This window comes from Nomascus leucogenys, chromosome 2 (genome assembly GCF_006542625.1).
Source record: "Nomascus leucogenys isolate Asia chromosome 2, Asia_NLE_v1, whole genome shotgun sequence".
Taxonomy (NCBI): domain Eukaryota; kingdom Metazoa; phylum Chordata; class Mammalia; order Primates; family Hylobatidae; genus Nomascus; species Nomascus leucogenys.
The window spans coordinates 66,972,735-66,996,270 of record NC_044382.1 but is presented as its reverse complement, the minus strand read 5'-3'; the positions used below and the strand labels follow the sequence as shown (position 1 = coordinate 66,996,270).

The 23,536-nt window shown below is 34.1% G+C and overlaps 1 protein-coding gene across 14 annotated transcripts in view; it reads left to right on the top strand.

The window, feature by feature from the left end:
- CHD9 (chromodomain helicase DNA binding protein 9) overlaps nt 1-23,536 on the top strand; it is a 277,990-nt gene that overhangs the window by 168,768 nt on the left and 85,686 nt on the right. For all 14 annotated transcript variants that reach the window (XR_004026514.1, XM_030797120.1, XM_030797100.1 and 11 more), the window contains 10 exons: nt 2,468-2,579; nt 6,174-6,320; nt 7,199-7,267; nt 7,351-7,406; nt 8,693-8,810; nt 11,130-11,216; nt 11,360-11,497; nt 14,910-15,031; nt 18,061-18,304; nt 22,561-22,737. Coding sequence is in view for 13 of the 14 variants with exons in the window: in XM_030797120.1 (XP_030652980.1) it covers nt 2,468-2,579; nt 6,174-6,320; nt 7,199-7,267; nt 7,351-7,406; nt 8,693-8,810; nt 11,130-11,216; nt 11,360-11,497; nt 14,910-15,031; nt 18,061-18,304; nt 22,561-22,737 (1,270 nt within the window). In the remaining variant the exon portion in view is untranslated. The remainder of the gene's footprint in view (nt 1-2,467; nt 2,580-6,173; nt 6,321-7,198; nt 7,268-7,350; nt 7,407-8,692; nt 8,811-11,129; nt 11,217-11,359; nt 11,498-14,909; nt 15,032-18,060; nt 18,305-22,560; nt 22,738-23,536) is intronic.

The following is a 23,536-nucleotide window of genomic DNA, read 5'->3' as shown; positions in this document are numbered from 1 at the left end:
TGTTGCTTCAGAATATCTTTGTGTTTCTTCTGACTTCCTGCTTCCAACATAAGCTGTATTTTTACTGTTATTTACTTTCTTCACGTATTCAGAACAGTGCAGGTGAGACTCCAAGTAAGAATTACCATTATTCTGTTGAATGTGGTAATCATACCAATACAAGAATAATATAGGGAAAAAGCATTCTATAACTTTTTCTCGCCTCAAGTCTAGTCATCCAGTCAATAACCAAGTCCTGTTGGTTCTGCTTCCACAATAAAAAATTATATATTTCTTTACCTCTTCATCCACATTCCCACAGCCCTAGATTACACTCTTTTTCTCTCCCCTGAATTGTCATTTGCCTTATCATTGGTTTCCCTGCCTTGCATTTCACTTCCTTGTCATCACATTGCCCCCTTGCTTACAATTCTTATATCTTCCAAATGCTTTATTTTTTTTATTTATTCAAAATAACTCACTGCCTATTCATTAAACATTGCTGCCAGTGATGAACAAGACAGATTTCTTTTAAATTCTTGCTCTCAAGAACTTAAAAGCTGCCCTTAAAATGTGAACTCTTGGTGTGTCATACAAGGCCTTCTGTGATCTTCACCCTTTCTGGTTGTCCAGCTGTCTGCTGCCTCCTTCTGGGGTACTCTGTGTATTCCTGTCATGCTATTACCACTGCATGTTCTCCTCACTCTTCTGTGGTGTCCCCCTACCTGGAATGTACTCTACCACTTCTTTCACTACCTGTTAAACTTCTTTTCATCATATCAAATGTTATCTTTTCTGTAAAGCCCCCTTTACTCTTCAATAAGCGTGAGCTCTTCTTCCTTTGTGTTCACATTGCATCCTGTGCTAATCCCCACTTTGGCATTTTAGCTGTGATCATAGTCTAACTATGATACTTTAAGGTTAGGAACTGTGTCACTATATTTTCAAATCCTAGAGCCTAGGAAAGTGCTTGGCATAGGATAATTAGAAGTTGTTAGCATTAGTTGAGAAATCACTATGCATCAAGACTGTGCTAAGAGCTAATATACATCATCCCACTTAATTCTCAGCAACAGCGGATGTAGTTATTATGATATCCCTATTTTCCAGGCAAAGAAACTAAGGCTAAAGGAGATCAAGTAATTTGCCCAATGTCTCACAGATAGGTACATGGTGGAGTCGGGGTTTAAATCTTTGACCCTGTGTTTTCAAAGTGCATGCTCTTAACCTCCACATTCTCCTACATTAATAAATAGTTGTTGAAAGAATTCTGATATCTTTCTGATAAATCATATCTGAAAGTATTGGGGAGATTTTCCATTTTTATAATACAGATATTTAAAATAGTACGTTGCTGATTAATAATTACCATGGTTTAAAATCATGCCCTGCATCTGTTGAAGCAGATAAGGAAATGTGAGAGTTATGTTTTTATACCTCTCAACAAGACAAAACCCACTTTCATTTTAGATAGCTCCATCTGGTGTGTATATGTGTAAATATCAATATATATATAAACATATATAAAGATATACTGACACATACATGCTTTAGGAATATAAAAAAATAATAGTTCTTATGCTTAGGAACATACAGTACAGATAAGCCTTAACATAAATGAAAGAATTAAAGAACAATGAATTGTTAAAGTGCCTTAAGTAATTGTCTTTCTACTGTAGAGCAGAAGGAAGTAGAGGCTTTTAACAAATAGGGGGTTTCAAGGAATCAAGTGGAATTTGAATTTAATAAGTGAAAAAAATCTGTCATTCGAAATCTGCACGATAATAAAGTAAACACAGTTGTATCACCTCACAATTTTCCTATGAAAAGTAATCTTAAGCCTAAAAAACAAATTAAGACTTGACTGCCTCTTTTTTTTACCCGCTAAATTTATTTATTTATTTGTTTGTTTGCTTGCCTGTTTGCTTATTTATTCATTGAGATGGAGTTTCGCTCTTGTTGCCAGGCTGAAGTGCAATGGCGCAGTCTCGGCTCACTGCAACCTCCACGTCCCAGGCTCAAGTGATTCTCCTGCCTTAGCCTCCCAAGTAGCTGGGATTACAGAAGCTCGCCACCACGCCTGGCTAATTTTTGTATTTTTAGTAGAGACGGGTTTCATCATGTTAGCCAGGCTGGTCTCGAACTCCTGACCTTTTTCCACCTGTCTCAGCCTCCCAAAGCGCTGGGATTACAGGCATGAGCCACTGCGCCTGTCCTACTTGACTGCCTTTCTGTGTTTAGAAGTACATTAATTGTACTTCTGAGTACATTAATTATACTTCCAAACATAGAATTGGATGGTGTTTGTTCCATTAGAATAGAGTTTATGTTTTGAAAATGTCAACATGGATTTCAGGATAATTATCATCCTTGGTTGGACATGCAAGTGATATAAAGTGGAAGAAAGTTTATCATGACAATCTTAATTTAATCAAATTTAGGAAAATTCAAAGAATTCTTACTTTTTATTCTTTTCCTCTTGAAACAGCAAACTCATTATTACATTGGGTAAGAAACAAAAAAGAAAGAATGAGTCTTCAGATGAAATATCTGATGCAGAACAGATGCCACAGCATACATTAAAAGATCAAGACTCTCAAGTAAGTATTACAATTTTTTCTAGAAATGAAACACTGTTAGAATGATTTAGTTAGCGTAATATTGCCTTATAGATATTTACACTTTAGTTTAGAAGTAAAAATACATTTTGTAGTATGGTAGAAGTTGAAGGTAACATTATTACAATATGTCCTGGTAATATTACCATAGAATATTAGATGTGGGAGGAAACTAACATATCCTCTCCAGACCCCTCATTTTTCAGATAATGAAACTGAAGCCCAGAGAGGTTAACAATACAAAGTCCTTGATGGCTTTTAGCATGGAGGAGTATTTAGTCATATTATCCTGTGCTTATAGAGTTCTTTCGAATGAACATGATGGACATTGTAATTTTTTAAATCACATACAAATGACAGAGCAAATGGATTGAATCATTCCTAGAAATAATTCCTTTGGTCTGTTTCTGTGAAGAAAAGATAACTGACTATATTAAAATCCCCTAACATAGACAGAAGAAATACTATGCATTTTGCCTTCTTTTTTTTTTTTTTTGAATAGGTGGATATTCAAAATAACCCTCTGAAGTTAAAATTACATATAGTGAAGGTCATAATAATTCAGGCCACCCTCTGCTCTCTAATAATTAAAGTACGACTGTAGGCCGTAGGGGTGGTGGCAGTTGTGAATTATGGGGCCAGAAAGCCCCTGAATGGCCTTTCTTCTTCCTTATGCAGCTTCTTATCCAATGGGAGAGTAGTGGCTCAAGGCTCCTGGGCTGCTGCAAGAGTTGAGGTAAGGGCAGTGACTGAAGCTCCTAATATTACATGGCCTGGCTTTTTCATCATATGTTATCCTTAACTTAGGCAAACTTATATTTAACTTATTCCATATGATTAAATTTAGTTTAATTTTTGCTGGAATAATGCTGGCCATTTTTCCATTATGTAATTTCCAAACAATGAAATGGTAGGCTAGGTCAACATGAACATTTCTTCCATGTTTTTCACTGTAGTATTAGGTTGTTTTGACAGGTGTGTTGCTTTAACACACACAAAAAAAATGGTGAAGGTAAAAATATTTTCTCATAGTTATAAATCTATATTATTGATATATTTGATTGTGTCATTAAATAAATGATGGAAAGATCCATGTAGCTTTTAACCACGTTGGAAACTAATTAAGGTTTGGAATCAGTTGGAAATCTAAAAATGTGATTTGGTATTTAATTTTGTTACCTTTAATCTTAATAGAGAATATTACAGTAGTCCAACTATATTTAGAGACCTAAATTAAAAAGAAAAATGCCCCTGCAACAGATTATACTATTAGGAATATTATAGGAAACAAGTGCTATGTTAAAATAGTGAAGTACCATATTAGTCATTTAAAACATGCTTCTAACCTCCTATGTAAAGTGCTGTGGGCTGATCTGTTGAAGCCTTTAAGACTTAAGAAGCTAAAAATAAGAAATTAAAAGGGACAATTTATCAAGATTTTAAGTTGTGCTTTAAAAAACATTACGGAGAAAGAAATCCAGAAAAAGCACATGCCAAAAATGTGAACATCAGATTCATTTTTATGTTTTTAAACTAGTGGCGACGTTCTATGGTGGAGAAAGATAATTGGTGAGAATGATACCTTACTTGGCTTTACCTAACTAATATGTAACTATGTCCTCTAGTGGAGTATAATTTATGGTAAAATCTTCTATAATCTCGTAATTCATAGACTTTTAAATTAATCTGTTAGGCAAAGTCTTTGTAGGATGAGGGAACAGTTTACAACAAGTAGCCTTCATTCTATTTGAGTGTACTTTTGTGAGCTCAAAAGATTCTTTTAGGTCACTCATTTACTGTTTACTAAAAACTAAGTGAGTTATCTCTAAGTACTAATAGATGTCTTAAGTGGCCAGAAAGGAAACTAATGCTGAAAACATCTAACAGAATTTTCTAAAAATGTACTGAACTATTCTCAAATTTCATTACTTAAAAGTGATGCCTAATGAGACATTGAAGATATATCACAGTTGTTTATTAATTAAAACTATTCTTGAACATTAAGATCTATATGGTGCCCATAATAGAATTCTAAATATTCTTTTAGCCTAGTGTTAGAAATCCATAGAACTCCCCCCTCCTAGATAATAATAAGTAATTCATATCCTTTTCAAAATAGGATGAAGGAAAATTGGGTTTCTAGTAGCCCTTTAATTAGAATTTTTATATGTCACCAGGCTGTGTTACTTTGAGGTTTGAAATGTCAATGTCTTCATGGCCAAGAGACATTTGACCCATCCTACATGAGGCATGGTGTTATCTAGTACATTTGGCTGACCATATGAGTGCCTTTCTTTCTCTCAGTATTTTACTACTCACAAGAGAAAGGGGCAGAGGCATGACTGCATGCATATAGTTTGTCACCACACTGTAGCAGTGACTCAGCCATTTTTGTCATGGCTATGAAGGTAAATTAAAGACTTGCCAAAGACAGGCAGAAACCAGAAGAACTTGTGGTTTATTTTGCTGGTTCCATTTTTTTGTAAGTGTCATGAAGTTACTAAATATATAGAAGAAATTGGACTAGAAAAAAGAAGAGAGAAATTTGCCAGATATTGAGCAATTGAACAGTTGGTTGAGATGCCACTACCCCCATGAAATGTCTCTACCCCATGAGGTTACAAGGGAAATTTAAAAAATAAACCTAAGCCCTTTGGGATTTTGAAATTTTTATCTTTATTATGGAAACACCAAAAGAGATGTAACTTTGTTTTTTAAGTTCTCCTTGAAATATAAAACTTTTGAAACAAATATTAGATATTTAGGGAGGTAAGTAAAGCCATGTATATTTGATTCCAGATTTAAAATTACTTAGATTATTTAAAAATTATCTTACTACATGTAATACTTTGTAAAAGGCTTAGTTTTGTGTGATGATAGTGATGTTTTTTATATTTAAGGAGAGCTACTAAAGTTAGTGAAACAGTTTCTTCTTTCATTCAAAATTATTTGGTAGATTTAATGCTTTCTTATTTTGTGCATTTCTTTTTAAATATGTTATTCTGCTTTAAACACAGTTTCACGTGTTTTGGCAAACACTATTTATTCTTCTAGATTTATACCCCCAATTAATTCTATACCCAATATTCATCTGATACACTTTTTAGGTTTTGGACTAAAACTGTGAAATTATTAATAGTTTAAATATGTATTGCCCAAGGTATGAAATAGTTAAATAAAACAGATAACCTTTTTATTCTTAACAATAATTTCTAAAGAAAAGTAATGTAGTAATAAAAGTATTACTAATAAAATATATTTTGCCAACCTGTGAAATAATTTTTTTAAAAAACAGACATCTCTTTATTCTTAATGATTTCCAAATTAACATAAAAAAAGTATTACTAATGTTTGTTGTTTGAAATTGTAGGAAGTAGAACTGTAGGAAGATTGTAAGCCTGTGGCAAATGGCAAATTATAATCTTCCTCTAATTAAAAACAAAATAGGAAAAGATAGAGCATTGAGTGTCATGTTGAAAATTTAATATACAAAATTGCCAACTCTAGGGGTAATTATTTTCAAAACCTTTTCTTCAAAATAAATTATATAAATCTGATCCTTGTGGTTCATTACAGAAAAGAAGATCAAATCGACAAATTAAAAGAAAAAAATACGCAGAAGATGTAGAAGGGAAACAATCTGAAGAAGAGGTTAAAGGTTCTATGAAAATAAAAAAGAATTCAGCTCCTTTACCTGGTGAACAGCCTTTACAATTGTTTGTGGTAAGCATATATGGGATTATGACTGCAAAACATTTTAAACCAACATAAATTCTATAAGATACTTGCATTGTTTTTCCTTCTAAAAATTGCTCTAACTTATCCTTCTGGATTCCATATTATTAGTTAATTGAGTCATTCAAATTAGAAACCTAGGGATTCATCCTCTCTTCGTTTTCCTTTGCCTCTTCATCCAGGTTGTACTACACTTTCTACCTCCTAAATATATGTTCTTGAAATTCTTCAAACTATCTTTTCTGCAGAATATTTCTAAATTAGAAGTCTAATCACATTATTTTTCTACTGAAAACTCCTCTAATAGTTTCCTAAACCTTACAAAAATAACGACACCTTTTTAGCAGTGTATAAACCCCTTTGTCTGGATTTTCTGGCGTTGTCTCCTGCTACTTCTCCATAAGCACTTAGTCCTCTGTTTTATGAACACATTTGCCTGAATGCCGTATGTACTTCCCTCGTCTATGATTTTTTAAGTCCCCCTTATATGCAGTATGAGCCAACCACTCAGCCACTAGCTGAATACCTTGGGCAAGTACTTATTTAACTATGCCTAAATTTCCTAATCTGTAAAATGGAAATGATAATAATGAAGATAATAGATTAAACTAATATATGTAAAATGCTTAGAATAATGACCAGCACCTTAAAAAGCACAATATGTTTGCTACAGAGATAATGCAGGTGATGAAAAGGACAATGACAATGATATTTTTTTTCATTTTTGTATTTCTAACATGTAACATAGTGTCTGGCACATATGCTGTGTAAATGTTGAATCGTAGTATGTTCATCAACATACAAAGTGGCAACTAAAAGATCTTTCAGAATGTGTTCTGTCACTATTTCTTTCCTCCCTCCCATAGGAGAATCCAAGTGAAGAAGATGCTGCAATCGTAGACAAAATTCTATCTTCTAGAACCGTAAAAAAGGAAGTAAGTACTGGTACATTACATTTTACACTTCATATTCTGTGACCTGTTTAAAAGAGTCACCATTACTGATTTTCTTTTCTTAGATATCACCTGGAGTGATGATTGATACAGAAGAATTTTTTGTAAAATACAAGAATTAGTAAGTATTTGAGTTAGAAAAATCAAAGAAAGATGTTGATTTACATATAAATTAATATATTTAATAAATTAAAATTATGATTTTCATTTTATCCACATTTTTATGATAATTTTTATTGTTTATACCTGCATAACTCAAGAATCATTAAAAAGTGAAAAGGGCCCATTTGAAAACCTTTCATGTTAAAATTGAATGGTTTGGCCAGGTGTAGTGGCTCACATCTGTAATCCCAGCACTTTGGGAGGCTGAGGTGGGCATATTAGGAGGTGAAGAGATCGAGGCCATCCTGGCCAACATGGTGAAACCTCATCTCTACTAAAAATACAAAAAATTAGCTTGGCGTGGTGGCATGCGCCTGTAGTCCCAGCTACTTGGGAGGCTGAGGCAGGAGAATCACTTGAAGCCGGGAGGCGGAGATTGCTGTGAGCCTAGATTGCGCCACCGTACTCCAGCCTGGCAACAGAGCGAGACTCCGTCTCAAAAAAAAAAAAAAAAATTTAATTTTTTTTTTATTTTCCAGAAAATGTTAATTATTAACATCAAAATGCAGGAATCTTTATAAAATATGCTTTTATAATTTATAGACAGCATTCATTGTATTGTTGAACTTTTCAGATTTTATTGTCCTTGTAAAAGACATTTCTAATCTACCTACAGTCCCAGCTATTGTGGAGGTTGATACAGGAGGATCTCTTAAGCCTAGGAGTCTGAAGCCAGCCTGGGCAACATAGTGAGACTCCATCTCTTTAAAAAAAAATTTTTCTTTTTCCTGATCTTTAGGTTTTTATGTCAGATGTACACAATGAGATGATTTGACCTTAAAGTTTTTAATCTTAATTTTGGATATAGGTCAGTTAACTCATAAGAGTTGCTAACTGGGGAAAAATCACTTACTCTTCTTTTTACATATTTTCCAACTTTTCTTTGTACCTCCATGAAAGCGTTTTAAATCACATTAGTTTCAAAACAAGTTAGCCTTCTGATCACGACAAAACTGCTATAGGGAAAAAATAATAGATAAATCACATCTTGCGATTAGACTTTTGATCATTTTACTGTTCTGTTTCTATATGGCAAATTGTATACCTTTACACTACGACCTCCTTAGCATATAGTGATCACAATTACTTTATTTTAGAAATGATATGAATTCTATTAAAGTTAAATGATGAACTACCTATTTGAAAAGTTGAAGATAATAGTTTATATTGGATGTTATGATTTAAAATACATCTTAAAATGGTTATCTGTATCATTCTAATATATTATTTTTATAAAAATTTTAGCTCCTATCTTCACTGTGAGTGGGCCACAGAAGAGCAGCTTTTGAAAGATAAAAGGATCCAGCAGAAAATCAAACGATTCAAATTGAGACAAGCACAAAGAGCACATTTTTTTGCAGACGTAAGAAAAAAATAAGACTATTATGTGTTAGTCTCTGAATACAGGTAGCATTATTTATCAAAAATTACACATTATTTTAATTCTTAGACTTCCCATGTTGATATTTGAATACAAATGCTACCTAAATATAGTATTTTTCTCTTCTCAAAATTAGCTTGGAAACCATTTGAAACAGGAACACTGGTAATTCAGAATGGTAGATCATGCTTGTATTTTTAAACTAGCATATATTTCAACACTTAGAGTTGAATGTGAGTATGATAATATTACCAATAATATATCAGCAAAGTTATTCAAGTGGAGGAAGTGGTAATCTAGCAAGTAAATGGAAAATAAGATTTTTCAGTACATGAAATATATTGCATATTTTCTATACCAGCTTCATGTGTGTGAACAGAACCTCACTGGAAAAATTTACCTCTCTAGGCCTGACTAAACGGTCTGATGTTCTTTCCTGCTCCAGATTTTTCTAATAGACTCCTTTTAGAGCAGTTTTAAATTCTTAATTTGAAAATTTTAAACTTTTTCTTTTAAACAAAATAGTCACAAAAATAATACAGTGAATTCTCACATTTATTTTAACTAGATTTCCTAAATGTTAACATTTTACCATGTTTGCTTTATCATTTGTATTCATTCTCTCTGTCTCTCTGTCATACACACACATCTTTTTCTAAACCATTTTAACATTGCAAACACTTTAGTATATATTTCCTAAAAACAACCATATTCTCTTTCATAAAAATAGTAGGACATCGATGTAGTACTATTATCTCATCCACAGACCTTATACATATTTCACTAATTGTTCTACTAGCGTTTTTATAACAAAAAGAGTGCGTATGTGTGTATGTGTATGTGTGTGTGTGTATTTTTATCTGGTCCAGAGTCTAATCCAGCAGCACATGTTACATTTAGTTGTAATATCTCTTTTAGTCAGTCTCCCTTTGTTTTTCATTTCTTGGACATTTTTAAAGAGTACAGCTCATTAATTTTGTAGAATGCACCTCAATTTGGGGTTGTATGAAGTTTCCTCATGATCCAGGTTAGGCATTTTTTAAAAGAACACCATAGAAGTGATGCTCTGTTCTTCCAGTGAATGATATAAGATGGTACATGATACCTCTCTATCCCAGTACTGGTGGTTAATTACTAGATTAAGGTGGTATCTGCCAGATGTCTTCACTACATAATTACTATTATTCCATTTATAATTATTAATTTCACCTCAAAAATGTGGGCTGGGTATGGTGGCTCATGCCAGAAATCCCAGCACTTTGGGAGGTCAAGGTGGGAGGATCACTTGAGGCCAGGAGTTTGAGACCAGCCTGGCCAACATATGAGACCTCCATCTCTATTTTTTTTTTTTTTTTAATGATTCTAATGACCTGTCAGTTTGTGGATGCTGGGAGGTCCTCTCATCACCTTAAATATCTGTCATCTCTTCACTATGATCTAGAAGTTCCTAATAAGCTGAAGATTTTAGAATTAATTAATAATCATTAAATTTTCATTAAGACTAGGGGAGAGTCGGTGAAGAATTTTAAGTAAAGGAGCGATATATAAGATTTATATTTGAGAAAGATTACTCTGGGGACAATGTGAAAAACAGATTAAAGGGAGGTGAGACAGTAGTTGGGGTTGTAAAGGTTCGAGTAAGAAGTGAGGATGAGGAAGGAGGAACCAATCTCAGAGTTAAAAGTAGAATCTGTACGAATTGGTGACTTACTGGATGTAGAGGGTAAAGAAAAAGAAGGAATCTAAAGTGACTTCTTCATTTCTGGCTTGTGTCACTGAGCGTGGGCTATGGAGAGGAAGCTCTGTTACCATTAACCAGTTAGAAAATGCAGGAGGAGGTGTGGGTTGAAGAGTAAATGAGTGCAAATGAGTTTGAGGTACCTCAGTAAAGTTTGCAGTCAGCTCAATAAGTGGGTCTTGAACACAAGAACCATCAGGTAAAGATAAAGTGTGTGTGAGACAACTGAGAAATGAGCATTCAATGGGATGATGCATGGTCTTCAACTCTTGCAACCTGAGGAAAAGCGTAAAGGAAAGGTATAGAGGCTGCTTTCAGGAATTTTTTAAAGCATGTATCTTCTAGAGTACCTTATTTTTTAGTACTATTTGGTTTTATTATTTATAACATTATTCATGATATCCTAGCTATCATTTGGAAATGAAAATGGAAGAATTCCATTTATTGGACATTTAATTGAAATCAAACTTACAAGGTCTATAGTGAAATGCTAGTAAATTTGTCCTTACTTTTATCATTCCACTTCTTTGTCAGATGTCAGTTAAGTTACCTTTTAATTTTAGATGGAAGAAGAACCATTTAACCCAGACTACGTTGAAGTAGACAGAGTATTGGAAGTCTCTTTTTGTGAAGATAAAGATACTGGTGAGGTAAATATTTGGTAAAAAGATTTTTTAAGTAAGAAAAATCTGAAACTTTCCAAGTATTAAGACCTAGTACTTTATTCTTTGTTTAAACTATTTCTTACTAGTGTCTTTTTCAAAATGGTAAAATGAAAAAAATTTTTTTACAGCCTGTTATTTACTACTTAGTAAAATGGTGCTCATTGCCATATGAAGATAGTACTTGGGAACTAAAAGAAGACGTAGATCTTGCAAAAATAGAAGAGTTTGAACAACTGCAAGCTTCAAGGCCTGACACAAGACGTTTGGTAAGAACCTGTTTTAGACAGCTTTATAAAATCTTAGCACTTGTTTATGTAAGTTATGATATTGCTAATAATTATATAATGTTTTACTTTTATTTCTTTTAAACAGGCTTGTTACTATGTGAGTCTAGTTTTGGGAGCCAAAGCTTAAGAGGGAGTTTATATGTGAAAAGACAGGAACAGATTCCTTTTTGATTAGCACGAGAGTGAGGAAAGCTGCCCTGATAAACATGGAGATGTGAAGTAAGAGAAGGAAATGAATTAAATATTCCATAGAAGAGATCATATTGTTTTATAATAACTATTTTCTGATCTTCCTAGTATTATTTTCTGGTCTTCTTACTTTTTTTTCCAGTAATGTCCATAGGCTGTTAACAAAAGCATATCAGTTTACCCCCATTCCTTTTACCTTCTAAAGGCTATTCCTTGAACCAAGAAACAGAAGCGTCACCTAATTCAGAGAGGAATGAGTCAAGGAATGTTGTAAAAGAGGAAGATTTTCTTTTGGGGTGGGGACTATGCCTTAGTGGTAATATTAAGCCTCATTGAATAAGCTATGTCTTTAGATAAGTGATTCTCAGTCAAAGCTGCATATCAGAATCTCTTCTGGAGCTTTTCAAAAATTAGAGATGCCTTAAATAAATGTTATAGGCCTTGGTTAAGGGGGCTCAGCCAATAGAATTAATCCCCTTAATTAATGTAAAATTGATGACAGCAGGGCTAGTCTGTCACGGTTAAATAATGTAGGCGGTGTTTTTTTTGTTTTGTTTTGTTTTCCTTTCTTTTTGCCAGTATATTGCTGTTAAATAAAATAGCATATAAGTCACGTAAAGTATTTTAAGAGTCTGTAAATGAAATTTTTCCCTGACCCAAACTAATGAATCATTAATAGTGATTGGATTGCTGAAAAGAAGCTATACAGAATATGATCTAATGCAGAAATTATTTTAAGCAGCAATTAAAATATATGTTAATTATTTTAATGTTCATTGGCTATCACTTAAAAAATGTTTTCTTTAGCAAACACCTGTATTAAGTAGCAGCAGAGCTTCAATAACCAGTCCTGTTCTCAGTATACTGATAGCCTGTTTTGTTTTCCATGTACAATTACCATACACTTACCTGATATTTAAGAAAAGCTCTCTTGAACTTGTTTTTCCTCTGCTCTCAGGGTAACACAACAATCAACACAAAAGACTTCTGTGACCCCAAAATATGTGGGGAATTCTTCCGACAAGCAAGCAGTCAGTTCTGCAGTGGACGCCAGCTGGCTGTCCTCTAATTCAGTTCTACCCAGCTCTAATTCACCATCCACCCAGATATAGCATCAGATCCCACATCTTGATGGTTCAGTCCCACAACACTGCCCCCTCCTTTCCACCAGTCACAAGTCCAGGGGCCTTCAGAACTTCTGACTGACTGGCTTCAAGTTAGGGTTCCCATTACCCACCACTTTGGGTTTGATTAATTTGCTAGAGCAGCTCACAGCACTCAGGAAGACATTCAAGTTTTACCAGTTTATTCCTAAGGATATTTTAAAGGATACAAACAAACAGCCAGAGGAAGAGAGACATAGGGCGAGGTCTGAGTGCAGGAGCTTCTGTCCCTGTAGAGTTGGGGTTTGCCACTCTCCTGGCATGTGGATGAGTTCTTGTTCACCTTTCTGTCAGTCTCCACATGTTCAACTCCCTGGAAGTGTTCAGCTCCTGGAAGTTCACTAAACCTTGTCCTCTTGGGTTTTTATGGAGGCTTCATTATGTAGGCATGATTGATTCAATCATCCAATGGCCATTGGTGATCAACTTGACCTTCTCCCCTTCCTTCCTCCGCTCCTCCCCTCCTTCCTTTCTGCCCATTCCCCTTCTCCCGTTCTCCCCTCTAATCATGCCTTTGTCCTTCTGGTGACCAGCCCCACCTGAATCTATCAGTCAACAATATTGGCACACAAGCAGCACTTTGGAGAACCCAAGGATATCAGGAGTTGTATGCCAGGAAATCAGAATGAAGATCAAATACATATTTCACAATATCACACCTGATTATCCTGATAATTCTTAGAAGTGTAATTTTGTTTATTAGTAACAGTATAATTTTAAAGCAGAAGACAATAGGAGACCTTTTGCTTGTTTCTCAGAAACTTATTTCTCCTACTGAGATCCTACTAATTTGGGGCCAGGATAATGTTATTTGAATTCTCATTCAGGAATCTTCAGAAAATTTATGTCTTATATATCTGTATATATAAGTGAATGAAATTCTTTTACATATAATGTTTCACTTCTATGCTTCTAGATTTCTTTTGAAAGAAATGTTTTGTACCATGAATATCAAAAGTTATTTTGGATGCTATTATAAAATGGTTATTGTTTTTTAAAAATATATTCATGATTGTTGCCACAATGTAGAATACAATTGACATTTGCACATTGATCTTGTATTATGCAACCTCGCTAAAATTACTACTTAGTTGAGCTTTCTTGGTAGATTCCACAGGATTTTCTACATAGACAAATCATGTCTTCTATAATATAAATAAAGACAGTTTGTTATTCTTTTTCTTTTTCTTGTTTGATTACACTTGTTAGTGCCTGCAGTACAATGTTGAATAGAAGTTGTCACAGAGGACATCCTTGACTTATTCCTGATCTTAGGGGGAAAGCAGTCAGTCTTTCACCTTTAAATGTAATGCTAGTTTTGGCTTTTTCATAGTTGTACCGTAACAGTTTAAGGAAGTTCCCTTCTATTCAAAATTTGATGAGTTTTAATTAGGAGTGGATGTTGAATTTCTCAAATTCTTTTTCTGCATCTACTGAGAGTATCATATTATTTTTGGTTTTTATGTTTTTTAAAATAGAGATTGTGTCTCCCTGTGTTGTCCAGGCTGGTCTTGAACTCCTAATCTCAAGTGATCCTCCCCATCTGGCCTCCAAAAGTGCTGGGATTTTAGGCATGCGCCACCACACTCAGCTGATTTTTATTTTTTAATCTGTTGATCAACACTGATTAATTTTCTACTTTAAACCCACCTTCCATTCCTGGTTAAAAAAAAAACAAAAACCTACTTGGTCATGATCTTATTGCCCTTATTATATATTGTTAAGTTCCATTTGGTGAAATTGCGTTAAGAATATTTGCATCTTTGTTCGTGAGGGACATTGGTCTGTAGTTTTCTTGTGATGTCTTTGTCTGATTTTGGTATCAGGGCTTCATAGAATGAGTCTGGAAATATACCTTCCTCTTCAATTTTCTGGAAGAGTTGTATAGAATTAATTTGACCTTTAAATGTTAGGTAAAAATTAATCATAACACTGTACACTGTTATGCCTCTTAGGGTTATTTTTAAACCAATGCTTTTTGCCTTCAGTGTGATATATGGAAGATTTAAACACCATTCATTCTTTGTTTTTCCACAAAGGACCGTCCTCCTTCTAACATTTGGAAGAAAATAGATCAATCCAGGGACTATAAAAATGGCAATCAACTCAGGGAATATCAACTGGAAGGACTCAACTGGCTCTTGTTCAATTGGTACAATAGGTATGTAGTATATCTTAATAAAAAAAATTTATTTTTTTAATGTGTGCCAAAATGTGTCAAGTAAAACAGATACTGATGTTGCTATATTGTTATTGTTATGAAGTCTTCATTATTTACAGTGAGGTTACCTCAGGAAAATATGTAAATTGCAACTTAGGATTCAACTACAATTGTTTTCTTTAAATGTATACCAATCAGAATAGAATAAAGTTGGTATGTTGAGTAATACTTAAATTTAAAACACCTTTCCAAGAGTCCTAAGAAATCTGTGTTATATAATGCTTTTCAGCTTATCAACCCATACTACTGTCTGCCAAAAATCAGTTCGAGTTAGTGAGTTATGAGCAAGGTATACTTATAGGAATTAAAGCTCTGTCTTTTAATGTAAATCGTCAAGTAGGTTGTCAGCAATAGATAATGAATGGAATATAAAATATGGGAACCTAGTAATTAATTACCCCATTTTTATTATTTGTTTTCCAAGGTTTTCAAAATGCCTTATAGAATATCTTACATTCTTTTTTGACATGAAAAGATAATTGCAAAAGAAGTAAAAAATGTTACTGCGATTGAGAAAGCATAGTAGTTACATATGCAAAAGAGCAAATAAAGGCACTACTGTTAGTAAGAATAGCAAAATTTAATGATGCTTTTATTCAGAATCATTTTTACTTTTCACGTGAGTCTTCTGAATTGTTATGCTTAGTGATGGTGAGTCATCGACTCAGTCGATGGAAAGAGGCCTGTTATCCCCACAGTGCTCTTGTCCCTGATTTATATTTTCCAAATATTAATCATCATTTTTCCCACGAGAACCATCTAGGAAAAGTAGTTGACAAAACATTTTTTTAACTTGTCTTCCCTCATCAGTACCCTTTCCCATCTCCTATATTGCCTGTTTTAACCTTTCACCACTTTCTTGAAGCCCTTTATCACAGTTCTGCCCCCTTCACTCTCTCTATATGACTGCTTCATAGAGAAACCCGGGGATGGTAGGTAAACTCATCCAAGTGCTTCCTTGTCTTCATATCCAAGCCTTCAGATGTGTTAATATCTTCATCCATAGTTACTCTTACCACTGTCCTCATGTATCAGATATGCCATCTCATCTAGTCTTGTTAGAACCTTAGAGCCTTACTTCAGTCACTTATCCTTCTCTTTTATATCTCCAGGCCATCCCTGAAGACTATTGCCATCCCTTCAGTCTATGAACAAATTTGAGTTTAAAATAAACCTTCTCTTGGCTCTACTTCTCTCTCTCTCTCTTTCTCTGTCTGTCTCCCCATTCCCCCCAGCACCACCACCACTGCCCCCACCCCAACTCCCCTGCATTCTCTGAAGCTTTTAACTTTCCAAATCCATGGAATATTTTTCAGCCCTAATTTGCTCTCTGCTGCATTGGTTAGTAGTTGGTACTCCTTTCTTCTTTAAACATTCCTCCCACTCTGGACTCCAACAGCTTCCACAGTGTGACTCTCTCCTAGCTCTGCAGTACCTGTGACTATTCCTTTCAATAGTCTGCTGGTTCTTCTTCCTCTGCCTGCCCTGTAGATATTGTGTTTGCCTGCCCTGGGTTCTGTCTTTAGCTATCTTTTCATATTACATGTTTGTTCTCCCTAAGCCATATTCTATACTCCCTATGCCTTCATGTAGCAATAATATTCTAATGGTCCCATACTTTTATCTCTATGGTCTTGAACTCTGGGCCCATATTTTTATTTGCCTCTTGCTACCTGAGTGTCTATCTCAATGATTCTTTAAACACAACAGATTAAAAATTAATATTATTTCCTGTTTCTTCCCCACCAAAATTGTTCTTCCTCTGTATTTTCCATCTTGGTTAATAATAACACAATTCATTTAGTCACCCAAACTGAAATCTGGCTTCACGCTACACCCCATACATTGGTAACTAGGTCCATTTCATTCTAACCCATAACTAATTCTGGAAAGTTCTCTCCTCATAGTTTCTCCTCTCTTAGACCAGGTGCCCACACTTTCTTCCCTGCACTTAATGGTACTTTCCCAGTTACTGTCCCAACTTCTAGTCACCTCAACCTCTAATATCCACAATAGCACCAGAGTAAACTTTAAAATACAAACCTAATCTCATTGGATTTGTTTGAAGAGTTCCAGTAATTTCCATTGCATAATAGAATGGCAAATGTCTTCTATTTATGACCCTACTTACCTCAATAATCTCTCCTCCTTTTACCCTCCCCTCCAAACCATAGTAAACAACTTTTGGTCCCTCAGTTCATCATGTTCTTTACACTTCTGCTCATTCATTGTGCTCTCTGGCAAAAATCCTACTCATTACTGACCTCCTTTCTGAAAGAGGTCTTCTCTCATCTCTTCTAGCCAGAGTTGAGGCTTACTCTTTTGAGCCTCCATAATAAACCATACTGAGGATTCTTAATTGGCCACATATCATAATCATCTGTGAAGCTTATTTTTGAAATTATAGCTGATTTTATCCTATTCCATACACAGTGAATCAGAATGTATAGGGTAGGGGCCTGAGTATCTGTTTTCTTTCAAGCTTTGTAAGCTCTTCTGATGTGCAGCCACAATTGAAAACCAGTGCTTTATCTGTGCTTCAGTGATAGCACATTGCATGATTATTTATTTATTTGCATGTCAGCTTCTGTAATAGATACCCCTGAAAGACAGAGAACATGTTTTATTTCTTTTGTATCCCATCTTCTCATACTGTCCTGAGATATAGAAGGTATTTATTAAATGATTCCTGAACAGATAATATATAGAGTTGGCCTTGATCTTCCCTTTTCTTTTTTGAAAAATCAAACATCTAATGGGTGGTATCCTTATTTTGGAGCTATAGAAATCTTTAGTTGTCCCTTTGCAGGTTTATAATAAAATTGTAATCCTAAGCCTACCCTGCAGTTAAGCAACTTTTACATTTTTATAAATGCAACTATTTGATCTCTGATTTTTTTGTATATTTATCTTTAAAGTACAGAAAAAAACCCCAGTGTATGCATGGATAATATATGTGTTTATTTCAGACGAAACTGCATCTTAGCAGATGAAATGGGTCTTGGCAAAACTATTCAATCAATTACATTCCTCTATGAAATCCTTCTGACTGGTATAAGAGGACCTTTCCTGATTATTGCTCCACTTTCTACTATTGCAAACTGGGAGAGAGAATTTCGTACATGGACTGATATTAACGTTGTGGTTTATCATGGGAGCCTGATTAGCAGACAGATGATACAGCAATACGAGATGTACTTCAGGGATTCACAGGTGTGTTATTATTTTGTTTGTTGTTTGCAAGGTCAGGGCTGAAAAAGATAAGCATTACCTACCAATTATTTTCAAATTTAGAATACATTTTAATTGCCTACCTAGATCTTAGTTTAAGCTCTTTTATTCATCATTTTTATTTTACAGTAAATTTGAATAGCTGAAGAGAACAATGAGAAAAGTCAATTTAATGCTGTAGTTCACTATAATGAAGAACGCACATTTAAACAATGCACGAGTTTCATTGTAATCCTTAATTTTTCAACTAGAATAATAATTTTACTAATTGTTTTTAAATATACATTAGATTTATTTTTAGAGTATTAATTGTCTCTGATCATTGTCCAGCTTTTTTCTCATCATTTTAAAAATTTAAATCTTCACTAATACCACAGGCTTAAATGCCTGTTGAGGTGAGACCATAGGTTCTCTTTCATGTTCAGTGGATTTTTATTTTAGACGTTTTTAAAAATGTGGTTCGTTTTGCTTACCAAAACAGGTATACCTCCATATTTTAGGATTGATTATTTCAGTACTCTAGTGGTTTGATGATGTTCCTCTCTCCATGTATTTTAGAGGAGCATTTTCTATTTTACTTTGACCACTTACTCTTTAAGAAGGGATTTCCTATCCCTTCTAAATACATAGATCGTAAAATAAAGAAATGACAACTTAAGAATTTTCTAGCAGAAAGTTAAGACTAGAAAAGATAGGCCAGCCATGGTGGCTCACACGTATAATCTTAACACTTTGGGAGGCCGAGGTGGGAGGATTGCTTGAGGCCAGGAGTTCCAGACCAGTCTGGGCAACATAGCAAGACCCCAACTCTATGAAAAAATTAAAATATTTTTTAAAAAAGAAAATGTGAGAAAACATTCAAGTCATGGTTTTGAATGTTCATATGAATCATTTTATTAAAATATTAAGAAATAAAATCAGTAAACACAACTCACAAAAAAGTGTACTTTTTAAATGGAAAAGGTTTATCTCCTAGAACCCTACACTAAAAGCACCTTACTATTTTTTCTTTCCCTCATTCTGTTGTTCTAAAAGGATCATTATAATACATGGCCAGGTTATGTGATATGATAGAGGTTGAAGTAAGACAGTGTGCATAGCTTACTTTTGTCTCCCAATGATAACTGATTTTCTACCTGTTTGAGCCCAAGAGTTTGAGGCCGCAGTGAGCTATGATCACACCACTGCACTGAAGCCTGGGTGACAGCAAGCCCCTGTCCCTAAAAAAAGGAAAAGAATCAAACTGTAATCTAATTAAGATATCATGGATTCCAAAGATGCAAAGGTGACTATTTTCAATTAAAGAATAATTAATTATATAGATGCTTAATTTCATATAAATGTAATTGTTTCAACCTTGGAAGTAGGAAGCAAAGTGAGGTTACAGGAACAAAATCAGTTAATTTATCCATTTTCAAACTCTTGGGCTTAAGTGATCCTCCCAAGTAGCTGAGACTACAGGAGTGCATTTCCACACCTGGCTAATTATTTTATTTTTTGTGAAGATGGGGTCTCAATTTGTTGCCCAGGCTGGTCTCAAACTCATGTAATCCTCCCACCTCAGCCTTCCAAAGTGCTAGGATTACAGGCAGGAGCCACTGCACCTGGCCTAGTGTTTCATTATTCTTACTTATACATTTGTAGAATTTTAGAGCTGTATGTTGTCATAAAAATTATTTAATTTGACATTCTCATTTTTTATAGAAAGCACAACTAATATCTTGAGACTTACAGAGATTTTTAACAAAGTTACAATTTTAATATATGTGTCACATGAGTTTAATATATGTGTCACATGAGCCAAAAACCTGGAAGATTCTTGATATGTAATAAACTGAATTGTATATATTAAATATTGTATTTTTATGATAAATATTACAAATTCTAGATATATAACCTAAAGAGGTTTTAAATTTCAAAAGATAAAGATGTCTCCTATAATGAAATAAATAGATCTGTACTTCAAATATAGAAATAACTTTTAGAGTTAACTCTTTTAAATATATTTTCATATAAATTAAGTGAATTAACTTCTTTTTTTTTTTTTTACATTATCAAATAGCTTGAAATAACAGTAGTACTAAAATTATGCTAAAATTTTTCTAAATTGCCCTGGGAAAAGTAATAGAAGTGATAAACTAATAACCACAAACATTTATCGAGTATTTAACATGTGCCGGGCATTATGCTAAACAGTTTACATATATTATTTCACTTAATCTTTGTAATATCAACCTTGTAAAATAGACAGTATTATCTCCATTTTACCCATGAGAAAACTGAGGCTAAAGAAGTTGCATAGATTGCCCCAAAATCACAGTGTAAAACTGGAATTAATAAACTCAAATCAATCAGATTCAAGAGCCCTTGTTATTAAACACTGTGATATCAACTTAACTGAATATATTATATCCCAGGTTTTTAGAGCTGTATAAATGCCAGAGATTTATAATTTATAGCTATTTTAATAATATTCTACTGCAGCTATTATTCAACTTAATGGCCAGTATACACAATTAATATTAACTAACCTAAAATTAATTAGGTTAATATTAATTAAAATCTAAGAATACCTAACTGTTCTTATCCCTTCTTTTCACTTAATACCCAATAGTATATGTTTTCAACCCTGTTTAAACACTGTCTTCACTTAGATTCCAAGACTTCATCCTGTCCTACGCCACCACTTATTCTTTCTCAAGCCCCCTTTATTGGTTCCTTCTTATCTTCCCTATATCTAAACTTTGGGGTAACCCAGGGCTCAGTCTTCAGACTCGTTCGTGTCTGTACTCATTATCTCACATATTTGATTCATACACGTAACTTTGAATACCATCTGTACTGCTGAAATTCCTAAGCCTGTATCACCAACTCTAAACTCTTTCCTAAATTCCCGAGTCATATCCAAATGCCTTCTTAACAACTCCACATGGATATGTCTAATAGATGTCTCAAAATTAACAGATACAAAATCAAAATCCAAAACTACTTCTTTTTAGTAAATAACAACATGAACTTCCAGTTGTTCAAGCTAAAATTTTTAGAGGTAAATTTGAGGCCCTCCTCTATCTCACTCCATACTTATCCATTGGGAAATCCTGTTGGCTCTACTCTCAAAATGTATCTAGAACTGACCACTTCTCATGAACTCCAGTGAAGATTTCTTGCTTGCATTACTATGGCAGCTTTTTAACTGTTCTCCATGATCCTGTCCTTGGCCTCTCCAGACAGGTTTCATCACAACTGCCAAAGGGACTTTTTAAAAATATATGTCAAATCAGGACACTTCTTACAAATCCCTTCAATAGTGTCTTGCTCAGAGCCAAAGTTTGTTACCACAGTTTTCAAGTCCCGCAGTCGGTCACATCCCCTCCCCAACTCACTGGGTTTCAAACACTCTGGCTTTCTTGCTATTATCTGAATGCTGCCAAAGATATTCTTACCTTAGGGCCTTCATACTTACTACTTCTTTTACCAAGAATGCTTTCTTTTATAGATCTCTAGATATCAACATGACTTCCTCCCTCATCTTTAGATCTTTCCTCAGATATCACATTGCAATAATGGTCTCCCAACCACTCTATATAAAAATTGCAGTTGTCACCTCCAACCTTACACTTCTTACCCCACATCCTTGTTTTATTTTATTCCACAGCCCTTATCTCTAACTTACTTTTTAAAAAATTATTTTCTTAATAACTATGTCCTGCATTTGATTCAGTAGAATATAAGTTCTAATTGGATAATTATTTTTATCTGTTTTGTTTACTGCTATATCTCCAGCAACTAGAACAGGGTCTAGCACATAGATACTCAATATCTGCTGAATAAAGTATTTGGATGGCTAATTATTCACTGTTTATTTGCTATTTGTGAAATCATTGGTGTAAGTAATAAGAACTAATACCAAAATCTCGTTGGCCAGATTTTATCATGATTATTTCTTGCCCAAAATTATTATAATTCTTAAAAATTATCATAAAACATTTTACCAAGAAATATTTATTTGGATACAATTATGACTAATATAATTATGTTGGCATAATATTTAACAACATTATTGAACACAGCAATATAATAGTTTCAATGATAAAAGTTCTCCTTGTAAGGTAGTGTCTGCATGTGTAAAAATTTCATTAGAAATGTTTTATAACAGATGTTATCTGATGCCATTTGACAGGAATAAAAAATATGCAATTAAAATATTCCAGCAAATAATTATATTTGATCATTTCTAGGGGCGTATCATTCGAGGAGCTTACAGATTCCAAGCCATCATCACCACTTTTGAAATGATTCTTGGAGGCTGTGGAGAGCTTAATGCAATTGAATGGCGATGTGTGATTATTGATGAAGCACATAGGTTAAAAAATAAAAATTGTAAACTCTTAGAGGGCCTGAAACTCATGAATCTGGTAAGTAACTTAATATTATCATTATGACAATTGAGTTTATTCGATGTATAGTGAAAGGTCATAGAGTTAATGCTAAAAATTTTTCTTTTTAATTTTAGAGTATAGTACATCTGAATCCTATCTGTGATAATTGAGATTTTTTGGGGGGCCTTAATTTGTAAGAAAAAAAATTCTGTTTCCTACGACTTCAAATTTTTTAGCTCTTTCCTTCAAAAAGCATTAGTAATTAATTTTTAAAATCAGATCTCTATAGAGTATGTACTATTTAAAAGAAAATAATACCGTAAGTTTTTGTTTTGTTTGTTTGTTTGTTTGAGATGGAGTTTCTCTCTTGTTGCCCAGGCTGGAGTGCAATGGTGCGGTCTCCACTCACTGCAACCTCCACCTCCCAGGTTCAAGCGATTCTTCTGCCTCAGCCTCCCAAGTAGCTGGGATTACAGGCATGTGCCACCATGCCCGGCTAATTTTGTATTTTTAGTACATATGGGATTTCTCCATGTTGGTCAGGCTGGTCTTGAACTCCCGACCTCAGGTTATCCACCCGCCTCGGCCTCCAAAAGTGCTGGGATTACAGGCATGAGCCACCACGCCCAGCTAATTTTTTTTATTTTTAGTAGACTAAGACCGTAAGTTTTAACCCATGAATTACTTAATAAAAAGCCCCTTTACCAAAGTTATATTATTCAGATCATTTATGGTAAAAAGTCCTATACAATTCTACATGTTTAACATATGTTGGTTATAATTAATAGCTAGATTTCTTATAGTCATCTTTTTGTCAGTGTGTTTGCTTCTTTCA